The sequence below is a fragment of the Sturnira hondurensis genome, unplaced genomic scaffold (genome assembly GCF_014824575.4).
Source record: "Sturnira hondurensis isolate 20B ecotype Veracruz unplaced genomic scaffold, ASM1482457v3 Scaffold0024416, whole genome shotgun sequence".
Lineage (NCBI taxonomy): Eukaryota > Metazoa > Chordata > Mammalia > Chiroptera > Phyllostomidae > Sturnira > Sturnira hondurensis.
This window is the reverse complement of record NW_028097047.1, coordinates 68,497-81,504: the sequence shown is the minus strand read 5'-3', so window position 1 is coordinate 81,504 and position 13,008 is coordinate 68,497. Positions and strand designations below refer to the sequence as shown.

Genomic DNA, 13,008 nt, shown 5'->3' with positions numbered 1-13,008 from the left:
CTGCTGGGTTTGGGTCTGAAAACCTGCCAGGAGGCAGCCCCTCCCTCCCTGGCAGTGTCCCCAAGCGTCCTCACTGAGTGGCCCTCCCTGCCCCGCCCTTGCCCAGGCCCCTCCAGCCTCCCTCCTACCCCACCTGCTTTGCTTTTGTTCACACTCGGTTCACTAACACACATTTTCAGTGTATGTATTTCATTGTTTACTGTCTGTCCCTCCTTGAGAACACAAACTTTACGAGAACAAGGACAGGGATGTGACTTTCACAGCTGTATTTCCACGGCCCTGAAAGCTGATTTTAAAACATTTGAGTGAGTGACTGAGTGAAGGCACAGACTGCACACACCCTGCTACACACAGACGCACAGACACCACACCCACAGGGACACACTCACACACACTGAGGTTCTCACACACACTCACACTTAAACCCTAACTCCCATGTAACATCACATGCGAACACCCCATGTCAGCGTGCATCATCATTTCTAGTGTTTTCTCCAAAGGACTGTGAAAACTCACCTAAAAGGCACCTGAAGTTTGAAAGACCAACACGGCGGTCACCCGAGGTTCGACCATTTCGATGTTCTGTCCTACCTTACTTACAGAATGTATTTCTGTAATTTTTGCTGAAACATGTGAAAATCACTTGTCAGCATCATGACCCTCTCCCCTGACTATTTCAGTATTGGTCTCTGAAAAAATAACCTTTCTCTTCAAACAATAGTATTATTACATTGAAGAAAGTAACTATCATTTCCTGATATTATACACTGTCAAATACTATAAACTTCTCCACGTTATCCTGCAGATGTCCCCCATTGGGGAGGAGGCGCGCCCAGGGGCCCTCACACCGTCCCCGATGCCCCCGTCCCCGCCCAGCACCCTCCCTCCTCCCCTCCACAGCCACACCAGGGAAATGGAGAGTGGGCCATTTTCCTCTGCTCCCTGCTTCCGTTTCTTAAACTCAGTTTTTGACATGAAATCATCTCTTACTGGGAACAGCATCTCAATGTCTACATCTCCCCAGTGTGGATATGCACATCGGGACGAGTGGGACGAGGACCTCAGCTGCCCTGGGCCTCCTGTCCCCTCAGCAGGACAGGAGAGGGGCCTGGGTGCCAGGGCCACATCTGATGCCCCAGAAGTCACACCTCCAACAGCAGCTGTCACACTGAGACCCGGAGTGAGCACAGTCCCCTCTCTCAGGGTTCAGAGCAAACTCATGCACGTCCTCCGAGACCCACCTCTCCCCCAGGGCCTCCACCCCACAGTCAGGGGTCAGGACTGGGACTGAGACCCCCACCCCAACCTCCTCATCCCACCCACAGAGCCCCAGGGAGAGCCCAACCCCTGCTCCCCCCACCCCCTCACTCACTCACCACCATCCTCCCTGAAGCCACCAGGACCAACCTCATCTGTCCTTGTCCCTGTCTGTCTCAGTCACCCCTGGCCCCCAAACATCCTGCACCTCCTCTCCACAGGCTCTGCAGCCCCCACTCTGTCCCCTCCCACACCCCCTCCTCCCCAACCCCTGGAACCTGCCTGCTGCTCAGGACGCCCCAAAGTGCTCATCCCAGGACCAGAACCTGCATAGTAGACCCCCAGGAGGAGGTCCCTGCACCTCACAGCTCTCGCAGGAGCCTGAGACAACGACCCCCTCTGAAATCTTCCCATGGGTGTCCCCCCTCCCACTGACCTGGTGCCCTGGGTGTGGAGGGGGCAGGGTCCTTGCTCCTCCACTGCTTTGACCCGTTTCCCTCCCTCTCCCTAGCACCCCCAATCAGCCATCAGACCTCATCAGAGGGATTCCCTGTGCACCCCAGGCCACTCCCCCATTTCTTTTAGCTGCTGGCCCATGGTCACCCTCCCAAAGCCCTGCCTCCTTGACCCTCGGTGATGTCAACACCATCGGGTATGGAAGGCTGAACAGTGGTCCCCAGAGACGCCCAGCCTGGTCCTTGGAGCCTGTGACAGCTTTCCTCACGTGGCAAAGGGACCTGGGTGATGTCACCGAGGTTACGGTTCCTGGCACAGGGAGACTCCCCGAATTATCTGGGTGGGCAGTCAGGTCACATAAACCCTAAAAGCAGAGCGGCCCGAGCTCTGGGAACGCTGAGTCCGTTCCCGGGAGAGGGGCTCCGGGGACGGAGAGGAGGAAGGGGGCTGGGCCCGGCCTGGGGGTCGCTCCCTGGTTTCCCCGGACAGACTCGGGGTCCGGAATCGGGGACGCGGTGCGACAACGAACTCTCGGAGCAGGAGGAGGGATCGGGGCAAAGTCCCAGGTGCCCGGCCGGGCGCTCTGGGTCTCGGCCCGAGGGCGGAGATCGGGCGGGGAAGCTCCGCGCTGGGGACTCCCGGTCTCCCGGTTTCACTTCTGCGGCTCCCAACCTGCGCCGCCGCCTCCTTCCCGGATACTCGTGACGCGGCCCCCGGTGTCGCTCTCTTTGGTGGCCGCTGTCTAGAGAAACCAATCAGCGCCGCCGCCGCTCCCCGGTTATAAGTCTCCCCGGAGCCGCCCGGACGCACTTTCACCCCAAACCCCGAGGACGCGCGTCATGCGGTCCCCGAGCCTCCTGCTGCTGCTCTCGGGGGCGCTGGCGCTGACCGGCGCCGGGGCGGGTGAGCGCGGGGTCGGGAGGGACCGCGGGACCCCGGGGAGGGCGCCTCCCCACCGCCCGGATCCCGCTCCCGGTCCCCGTTTCCGTCCCCGCGACCGCAGACCCGGGACCCGCGCCGGTCCGAGCGTCCCCGGTCTCACCGCTCCCCGCCCGCAGGCCCGCACTCCCTGAGGTATTTCCTCACCGTCGTGTCCCGGCCCGGCCACGGGGAGCCCCGCTTCTTCGCCGTCGGGTACGTGGACGGCACCGAGTTCGTGCGGTTCGACAGCGACGCGGGGAACCCGAGGATGGAGCCGCGGGCGCCGTGGATGGAGGGGCCGTGGGTGGAGCAGGAGGACCCGCACTATTGGGACGAGGAGACGCGGATCTGCAAGGAAATCACACAGGTTTACCGAGTGGGACTGAACACCCTGCGCGGCTACTACAACCAGAGCGACCACGGTGAGCGCGCGGGGCCGGACGGGCGGGGTCGCCCCGAGTGTCCGCGTCCGAGCTTCACCCCGAGAGGAGCCCGCGGGACTCGGACCGGGTTCGGTTTCGGTTTCGGTTCGATCCCCGCGGGTGGGGGCGGGTCGGTGGGCGGGGCTGACCTCGGGGCGGGGTCAGGGGCTCACACCTTTCAGGAGATGTCGGGCTGCGATCTGCGGCCCAACGGGACCGTCCTCCGCGGGTACATCCAGTTCGCCTACGACGGCGACGACTACATCGCCCTGAACGAGGACATGCGCTCCTGGACCGCGGCCGACGCGGCGGCTCGGATGACGAAGACCAAGTGGGAGGCGGCCGGTGCGGCGGAGCGATGGAGGAACTACGTGAACGGCCTGTGCAGGGAGAGTCTCCTGCGGTACCTGGAGCACGGGAAGGCGGCGCTGCAGCGCGCAGGTACCGGGGCTCGCGGGGCTCCCCGCCCTCGGGCTGGGCTCCGACGGGGAGACGGGACGCGGGACCCGAGTCAGAACCGCCTCTGGGTCGGGAGGCCGAGTCCGCCCCAACTTTACGACCAGGGACCGGAGGGCGACCCCGCCTTCTCTCAGGGACGCCCGGGGGGCAGCCTCTCCGGGGACGGAGGGGACGCGCCCCGAGATGTCAGGTCAGCGGCCCCCTCAGACCCTGGCGGCGCCCCGGCCCGTGGGGACCTCCTCTCTCAGGCCCGATCCCGCCCCGAACCCGCGGGTCTGGGTCCGACCCCCGCTCTCCGCAGCCACGTGCCACCCCCTCCCCCTCCCCAAGTCTGGACCAGAAACGCTTTTCTCCCTCAGACCGGCCTGCACGTGGGCTGAGTCCCTCTGGTTCTAGAACTTTCTACAGACCAGGGGCTCCCCCCACTCCCAGGTGCCTCTGTCCAGGCTGGGTCTGGGCTGCACCCCCGCCCCGTCCTGTCCAGTCTCTGGACGGCCACGGGAGCGCTGCTGGACTGCCCTGCGGCCCGTGCGAAGTTACCGACTTTCCGACCCTTGTCCTCAGACCCCCCAGACGCACGAGTGACCCGCCACTCCACGTCTGAGCGGGAGGCCACCCTGAGGTGCTGGGCGCGGGGCTTCTACCCTGCGGACATCGACCTGACCTGGCAGCGGGACGGGCAGGAGCACACTCAGGACACGGAGCTGGTGGAGACCAGGCCCGGGGGCGACGGGACCTTCCAGACCTGGGCTGCGGTGGTGGTGCCGCCCGGGGAGGAGCAGAGATACACGTGTCATGTGGGGCACCAGGGGCTTCGGGAGCCCCTAACGCTGCGATGGGGTGAGGGGGCCTGCATGGACTTCACTGGGGGTGGGGCAGGACCCAGGGCAGGGCCCTCACCTTCCTGTCCCTTTGTAGAGCCGCCTCCTCAGACCAACACCATCATCATCATCTTGGGCGTCCTCGGTGGCCTGGTCCTGCTTGGAGCTGTGGTGGCTGGAGCTGTGATGTGGGGGAGGAGGCGCTCAGGTAGGGGCGGGTGGGGTCTGATTTCTTGCCCCAACTGGGGGTCTCAAGCCCAGGACACCCCCTTCATTAAAGTGAAGCATCGTCTTCACTCATGTGCTTGCCAGTCTGGGGCCCTACTTGCTACAGTGACTGTTTAGGAAGGCACCTGTGAGATAAAGGACAGAGTTGTCACCCTGATGATTCTGGTGTTTGGGGACCTGCCTCCCAACAGTCACAGGTCCAAGGGGAGGTTCCCTGCTGAGGACAGACCTGCAGGAGGGTGTTTGGTCCAGTCCCTGCACATGGACTTCCCTCAGGTTTCTGGATCCTGCCCTGACTCTGTAGTCAGAGTTCTGGAAACTTCCCTGGGGACCAACACCAGGGATTCCCTTGGGACCTCATGGCCCTGCCTCCTCCCTGGTGTCTCACAGGATGTTTTCTTCCCGCAGGTGGAAAAGCAGGGAGCTACGCTCAGGCTGCCAGTGAGTATGGGGGGGGACCCCTGAGACCCCGTGTCAGCTTAGAGGGGAGCCCATGGAGGACCTCCCCCTCCCCCCATAGTTCCTCCTTTGGTCTCCTGTCCTGGGGGCTCTGACCACATCCTGTTTTGTGCCACCCAGGCAGTGACAGTGACCAGGGCTCTGATGTGTCTCTCACAGCTTGTAAAGGTGAGGCCCTGACACCAGAAGGGTTGGGTAGAGGGGACAGGATTGGGTAATGGGGACTCTGTGGGACTATTGAGCACAAGGTGGGCTGTTGGACAATGTCACCTCTACAGCGACTGATGGACATTTGTTCATGATTATTTTCTTCTGCAGCGTGAGACAGCTGCCCTGTCGGGGAATGAGTGATGGAAGGTTCCTCACACACTCACACACCCGCCAGCCCCTGTTTGTCACTTCAGGGACATCTCACTTCTTCTGTAACTGGCACCTGAATGTCTGTGTTCCCATCAGCATCACTGAGGAGGGGGGAAGCGGGCCCACCCCGCCCACCAGCCCCCTCCCCACATGTCCCTGCTCCAGCAGAGAGCCCAGCCCCGCCCCCCCAGCCCTGTCTGTGCTTCCTGGTGCCTGAGCTGCAGCTTCTCCCTCCCTCATTGAAATGAGGCTCTGGGTGTAAATTTGTTTTCTTAGTTCTTGCCCTGAGTGGTTGATGTGTTCATTAAAAAGCTGAAGATGCTAAATTTTGAAGGAAATAAATGGACTCATCAAGAAGTTTCCAGAACCTCTGTGCTTGCTGTGCTGAGTCTGTTGTGGGGACAGAAGAGGCTGTGAGGACCGAGCGTGGTCAGGCTGTGCCCAGTCGGTGTCCAGTGCATCGTGGGCTTTGATGTGGTCCCTCCCTGACTGCGTCGCCCTCTGCCCCTTTGTCCTTGTCCCTTCAGTAGAACCTTGCCCCTGCAGGACCTGTGGCCACAGGAAGCCAACATCACCCAGGCCTTGTAAACTGTCCCAGTGAAGCCCATCTCCAGGACAACGGGCAGCAAAGGCCATGTGTGGCCAGGTCAGCCAAGGCTCAGGCCTGGGTCAGACCCTAAGTTCCATATTCTGGGTCTTTATTTGTTGCTTCTTTGCTTCTGTAGAACAGCATGAGTTTGTTTGTCCTTGTTAGGAGCCCTGGTCTCATTCCCCTCTGGGTGTCCCCTCCCTGTCAGCAGCAGAGGTGTTTTGCCTGTCACTGTCCCCACCTGGTCCAGGGGTCCCTGCACACAGGAGTCTGTGGTATAGAGATGACTCGTCAGACTCCTCCTCTAGGGCTTGGCTGATCTTTCAACTCTTCCTAAATTCTCAGAGGAATGGGGTTCTGGACCAAGCAGAGCTGGGATCCCATAGTTTCCCAACCTAGATAAGTCTCCATTGAATTCCGCTCTGCTTGCCTGCCCCTCCCCCTGCCCTTTGCTCCAGTGCTGGCTTCGGTGCGGTGCGCACTCCGGGGATGCACAGAGTGGGGTCTGGGGTGGATTTGGGGGAGCCACTCTGTGGGGAAAGTGCAGGGGCATCGATGTGAATTTGAGTGCACATGGGGCCGGAGCTGCCACAGACCAGCTGTGGTTGAGGCCATGTTAATACAGACACTGCCTACAGCATAGGGAGGTGCCCTGCCCTGATGATTGATGACCAGTGGTGGCTGTGTGACAGACGTGTGACACTGGTTTTGCATGTGGGGACATCACGGAAGCACAATCAGGATCACTGTCAGCCTCGTGGGGCCTGTGTTGTGTGGGGAGACAGTGGGTGTGAGCACAGCACACAGGGTAGTGTCTGTGGGAGGGTGTGATCCGGGAAGACACAGNGCCCCCCCCCCCCGCCCTTTGCTCCAGTGCTGGCTTCGGTGCGGTGCGCACTCCGGGGATGCACAGAGCGGGGTCTGGGGTGGATTTGGGGGAGCCACTCTGTGGGGAAAGTCCAGGGGCATCGATGTGGGTGTGAGTGCACGTGGGGCCGTAGCTGCCACAGACCTGCTGTGGTTGAGGCCATGTTAATACAGACACTGCCTACAGCATAGGGAGGTGCCCTGCCCTGATGATTAATGACCAGTGGTGGCTGTGTGACAGACGTGTGGCACTGGTTTTGCATGTGGGGACATCACGGAAGCACTATCGGGATCACTTCCAGCTTCGTGGGGCCCGTGCTGTGTGGGGAGACAGTGGGTGTGAGCACAGCACACACGGTGGTGTCCGTGGGAGGGTGTGATCCGGGAAGACACAGAGGGGATGGCGGTCCCCAGTGTGGGCTGTGGGGACAGGGAACGGGGGTATTTGATTTGGGTGGTCAGTGTGGGCCTCACTGGGGAGGTGGCCTTGAGGGAAGATTTGAAGGACAGGAGGTATTACCCATGAGGATGTCTGGAGGAAGTCCTGTCCAGGCAGGGGACCCTCCAGTCCCCAGTGCGAATGCCCCGGGGCATTCGGTGTCTGGAGTCTGGGAAGGAGGAGGAGGGGTGGGGTCAGTGTGGGCATGGGGCAGGGAGTGATGGAGATGGGCGGGAGGCACGGCCAGACCACGTGGGCCTGGAGGACATGGGAAGGGCACGACTGTGCTCTGAGTGAGGCAGGGGGTCAGAGGACNTGGGGCAGGGAGTGATGGAGATGAGAGGGAGGCACGGCCAGACCACGTGGGCCTGGAGGACATGGGAAGGGCACGACTGTGCTCTGAGTGAGGCAGGGGGTCAGAGGACAGTGCAGAGCAGGAAGGGGACATGGCCTGATGACCCCTTCAATGGGCCCCAGTGGCTGCTGTGCTGAGAGCAGACTTGGCTAGTGAGGGAGGCAATGTGGACGTGGGAGGGGTCTGTGCTGGGCTCCAGGCTGGGGATGCTTCCCAGGATGAGCAGTGGGAATAGTGGGTGTGGGGGATCCTGGATCCCTTCTGAGGGGGACCTGACGGCATTCCTAATGGTTAATCTGGGGTATGAGGGAGAGGAATCCAGGTCACCAAACATCTCAGAGGACACAAGCAGAGAGACAGAGTTGTGTCAGCAGAGATGGGAAGACTCTGGAATCAGCAGATTTGAGGGGACATCACAGACGTTCATTTTCAGAGCATGTGTAGCTGAGATGTCTGTGAAGATCCCAGGGAGTCATGTGATGGTGGTTGGACAGCTGAGTCTGGGGACCAGGAGATGTGCAGGCTGCACAGACAGACTTGGGAGGCCACACACACAGATGCTACTTAAAGCCCTGAGCATGGGCGAGGTCACCCAGGGGTGACAGCTACAGAAGACGGAGGAAGGATGGAACCCAGGGCCCCAGTGCTGAGCGATCTGAGTGGACTACACGCCAGAGCCGCCTGCACAGTCTGTCTCCGGGTATAGAAGGCTGTCGAGCACCGAGTCCCAGACTTTCTGGTGCCCACAAATGACCTGCACACTTTGTTCAGACTCAGAAAACCTGGGGCAGAGAGTGGGATGCTGGGTTTATGAAGAGGCTGGTGCGGATGCTGCTGGCCTTCAGGTCACACATTTAGCAGCAGGAACCCAGACCGGATCCCACCGGCTGTGTGTCCACCTCGCCTGCAGGGCTTGTCACACGAGTGACCCCGGCCTGGGGCCTAATCCCCTGGGAGGTGGGTCTGGGAGAGGCCTGGGGTGTGTAAGAAGCCCCTCAAGCCAACCTGGGGCTCAGCCAGACCCAGGACCACTGAGGTCAGTGACGGAGGTCATGGTGGGGAGGGGTCTTCAATGCACATTTAGTGGGTTTGTTCCTCAGAAAGAAAAGGGGGGACATGTATTGTCATTTATGAGACATGATGTCGGGGGTCACAGTCCTTCTCTCTACCACGGGGTAGAGTCAGGTGGAAGGTTTAGGAGGCGGCCCCAGGTGACCATAATAAAAGCTCTGAGTGAAACTGTTGCCCAGGTGTATTTCTTGGAGCAAATAATGGAATCCTAATTTCTCTAATTTAGATATAAAGCAGTGTAGTGGGTTCCAATTCCATTTTGGAGACAGTGACAGAACAGACCAGAGGCTGCACAGCCAGGGACATCCCACAGCCCAGCCTGGGTCGGGTCCCACACAGGCCCCACTGCCCTGTTGTGGGACACAGATGTCACCGCTCACCCCACCAACTCCCCTGAGGCAGGACCCTGGGCCTTGAGGCTTGGACAGCTGTCTCTGCTGCCCCAGTGCCCGGACACTGTTGTTGCCACTCCCCCCACCCTGGCCGAGTGTCCTCTGCACAGTCCCAGCCTCTCTGTGTCACCCCGTCCCGAGTCAGGGTCTGGCACGTGGTCACCTGACTGGTGGAGCCTTGTGCCCTGTCCAGATGCACCAATGTTGGGAATGTGGGTTCCCTCTCTTATAGAGGGACGTGGACTCCGCCTCCCCCCGAGACTCTTCTGTTTTGGAGGGGACGGTTATTAACGTTCACTGGGGACAGTGAAGCAAGGAAGGGCCTAGAACAGAAGAAGCAACAGGAGACCAGGAGGGCTGCTGTCAGCTCGCTAGGGAGTCAGAGAAAAGGGGGCCTTGGGCACAGTCGGGGGTCAGCCTGGGATGAGCTGCTGCTGCCCAGTGCTCCCTGGATGCAGGTCTCCTGGGGCCCCTTAGAGTTTAGGACATGCCCCCTGTGGGGGGAGGAGGGGAAGGGAAAGCACAGTCGTGCTCCAGGGAGGGAGGAGGTGCCCACCAGGACTCTGAGTGAGGAACCTTCCCCTGTAGGAACAGAGTCAGGGGCTGGGGTGGGGGGTGGAAAAGAAAGACACATGTCAGTCCTTGGAGCAAAGGCCTGAGGCTGGAACTTTCTGGTGCATTACAGGCACTCGGGTTTGGCTACAAGGACACGTGACCAATAAATAATGTCCCAGTCAGAGCATTTCTTACTTGCTGTTACTCTGAGTTTCTCTGTGGGATGGTGAGGGGTCTTTTCCTCCACTCACCCACTTCTCTGATTCTCGGACACCAGCTGTGTTTCCTACAGTTCAGCTCAACTCCGACGTCAACTCCCTGGAGTTGCCTCAGACCCCACACGGTCAGGGTCCACCCCACAAGTCTGCCCTCCCCTCAGAGCCAGTCTCAAGTTCAGGGTCCCATGTGACCTGCTCGTCTCTCCAACTCGCCTACAAAAGGTAGGGGTTCCCCACCAAGTTCATGAATTTGCTGGATCAACTCACAGAACTCAGGAAAATGCTGTGCTCACTGTACATTTTATTATAAACAATACACGTGAGCACCCAGATGAAGAGGGACATGGGGCGAGGTGGGGAAGGGTCCCAGGTGCCGGAGCCTCTGTCCCCATGGAGTTGGAAAGTGTCACCCCCAACTCCCTGCATGGGAAGTCGGGGTGACAACTCCACTTCAGAAGCTCTCTGAACCCCATTTTAGGGAGTTTATGGAGGTTCCACTATGTGGACAGATTTGACTAAATCCATGACCATTGGGGATTGAACTCAAACCCCAGTCCCTTCCCCAGAGGCTGGGCAGTGAGGCTGAAAGTCCTGACCCTCTGATCAAACCTGCTCTTTCTGGTGACCGGCCCCCCTCCTGAAACTGTCCAGGACCCTCGGCCAAGTGTCACCTCATTGCCATCCTTGTCACTCAGGAGTGACAAGGGTTTCAAGCCCATTTTCAAACCTGTTCCAAGGGTTTTAGGAACTCTATGCCGGGAACCAGGGACACAGGCCAAATACAGTCAGATGTCAGTTCCCGAATGTCTCCCATCTTGAACAATTCAATTCGTGACCAAACTGTTATTGGAAAATTTGTCTCAATTGTCGAACAGAGTTTTGATTCTTCACCTGCCACCCCTTCCAGGCTGATACCTGTGTGAAAGGTCCCCTGTATGACTGGGATCTCTGACAAACCACTTCTCAAACAGAATTCTGGAATGAATGAAGCTGGAGAAGCGAGGTTTTGCTGCATTTTTGCGTCAGACCGCGGGTCTCTGACTGCCGTCCCATGAGCAGGAAAGGGCATCAGAACAGTGAGGTGACGCGGGCTCCCTGCCAGAGCCTGTTCTGTCCCGACGATGAGCCCAGTGCGTCCTCCGTGTGAGCGTGTTCACGCGGCCCCGACATTCATGGAAATTGTCCAACAGTCGGTGTCGGAGGGGAGGGTCAGAGTAGGTCACAGTGTGACATCACTCACAACTCCCAGCACAGCTCATGTTAAACTCAGACAGAATCAGCTCTCGGCAAGAATTGGGACTAATTCTGTGTCCCGTTATTGCTGCTGCGAGAGTCAGTTGATTCAACACTTGGAAAATGCTATGGCGGCACTTACTGCAGCCAAACATCCACTCACCGCAGGACCCAGCACGTCACTTCTGGCTGCAAACCCCCTAGACTTGCACCTGTGTGTGTGACAAGTAGTGGGAAGAAATTACTCAGCAGCACAATCCGTACAATCTGGGTGTAACAAATGCCCGTGAGCAGCAGAGGACAACAAGTGTGGGCTGTTCACACAATCCCACCCCGTGCAGCCAGGAGAGTGAACAGACCCCAGCCGCACACAGCCGTGGGGACGAGAACCAGGACAGGACGCTGGGTGGGAGCCGGTGCAGAGCAGTGTCCGCTGTGATATTCCGTCCTCTGAACAGCTGACAGAGCTCACCCACAGTGTCAGACACCCAGAGAGCGGTCCCTCGGGCTGGGGACGGTTTGGGACTGAGTGAGACCCAAGAGGCCCCTGGGTGCTGAGTGTTCCCTGCGTGTTCATCCCACGTTCCCTTTGTGGGAGCCCACCGCGCACTTGTGATGCGTCCACCGCTCTCCGTGGGTGTGGTCCTTCACGAAATTATGCTTCTCTGGAGTTTTGAAACAGCTCTTTCTAGGCCAACATAGAACTATCCTTTCTAAAACCTTTTAGAAATGGTGAATTAAAATATTCTCTGCAATGTTTTAAAATCCAAGGAAACAAATTTCTGTGTTGGAGACATAAAGTCTGATAGGAGAGCGGTCAGCCTGGGAGCTGACTCCCAGACAGCCTTTGGAACGGTGGACAAGCCAGGACTAGGAATCAAACCCCAGCAGACGCCTGGGAGGGGGTGTGAGAGATGCCCCTGAGGAGTGCATGAGTGACCCGTGGACTCTGGCTGGACAAGTCAGGAACTTGAGGAAAACGACCTGGGAGCTGAGCCAAGGAGGAGACATGTGCTGGTGGACCTGTTGCCGTGGGCGCAGGGGGTGGAGATAGTGGAGTGGGAGGCGATGCCAGCAGAGGGTGTCTGTGTGTGTGTGTGGGGGGGGCTGGTTGTACTCGGGTGGGGAGGGGCCTGGAAGGATGGGGTCACTTATCCTCTCCCCACCACACAGGGTTGCTTATGGGGTCCCTGCACACTGTGCCCACCTGGTGGAGCCACATGGGCTCAGCACTGGGGCTCCCACTCACCGAGGCTGATCTGGTGGCTGCCTGCTGATGGTCCCTCCTGCTGGAGCAGCTTGTTCTGTGAAAAGGGAAATAACACAGGTGAAATTAAGTAAGAACAAAACAGTGGTGTCTTAGATAAATGTGTCACTGCTATAGGAGAAATTTAAACAACCCTAAACTAGGAAGAAATCATGTCAACAGGAAAGGCTGCAAAGGAAGAAGGTAAAGCAGTTCAAAGTTTCTACTTTCCTTCAACCATATTCGGAATCTATTACAGTAAGTTCTACTAAACCTTCCAGGAAGACTCCTGATTCTCTGGGAAATACTCAAGAGAAAGAAAAATATGGGGAAAATCAACAACTCATTTGTGAGGCATTAAAGCCAGTTAGGGAACAACTAGAAACATTAGGAAGCAGATGTGGAAATCTGAGAAAACACAGTAACTGACCTGTGGATGCACTGTGAGCCATTAGATACCATGACCAAGCGCCAAGAATGCAGGGGTATTGACACGTCAAATCTTTCAGTGAAGTCCACCACTTGAAGGATAACAAACACGGGGTGGGCGTATCTTACTGTGCAGAAATCTCTCCAGGTGGAATCAGTGTCTGACCCATACTTTTCTGTCTTGTTCACTTTTAGGACCCGGGTTACTGGGTTTGCCCCTCTCCCCATTAT

At 58.5% G+C, this 13,008-nt stretch overlaps 1 protein-coding gene across 2 annotated transcripts; it reads left to right on the top strand.

Annotated features, from left to right (window-relative positions):
- The first annotated feature begins 2,501 nt into the window (after nt 1-2,501).
- Nucleotides 2,502-5,750, top strand: LOC118981733 (popy Class I histocompatibility antigen, A-1 alpha chain-like). Of its 2 annotated transcripts, XM_037038554.1 has the most exons (8): nt 2,503-2,616; nt 2,772-3,056; nt 3,222-3,497; nt 4,080-4,355; nt 4,434-4,544; nt 4,973-5,005; nt 5,144-5,191; nt 5,342-5,750. In XM_037038554.1, exons 1-8 carry the CDS (start codon nt 2,553-2,555, stop codon nt 5,344-5,346), a joined length of 1,098 nt encoding a protein of 365 aa, XP_036894449.1. In that variant the 5' UTR covers nt 2,503-2,552; the 3' UTR covers nt 5,347-5,750. The 2 variants fall into 2 exon arrangements, with proteins under 2 accessions (XP_036894450.1, XP_036894449.1); XM_037038555.1 differs by lacking the exon at nt 5,144-5,191 and having other exon boundaries at nt 2,502-2,616.
- The last annotated feature ends 7,258 nt before the right edge of the window (nt 5,751-13,008 follow it).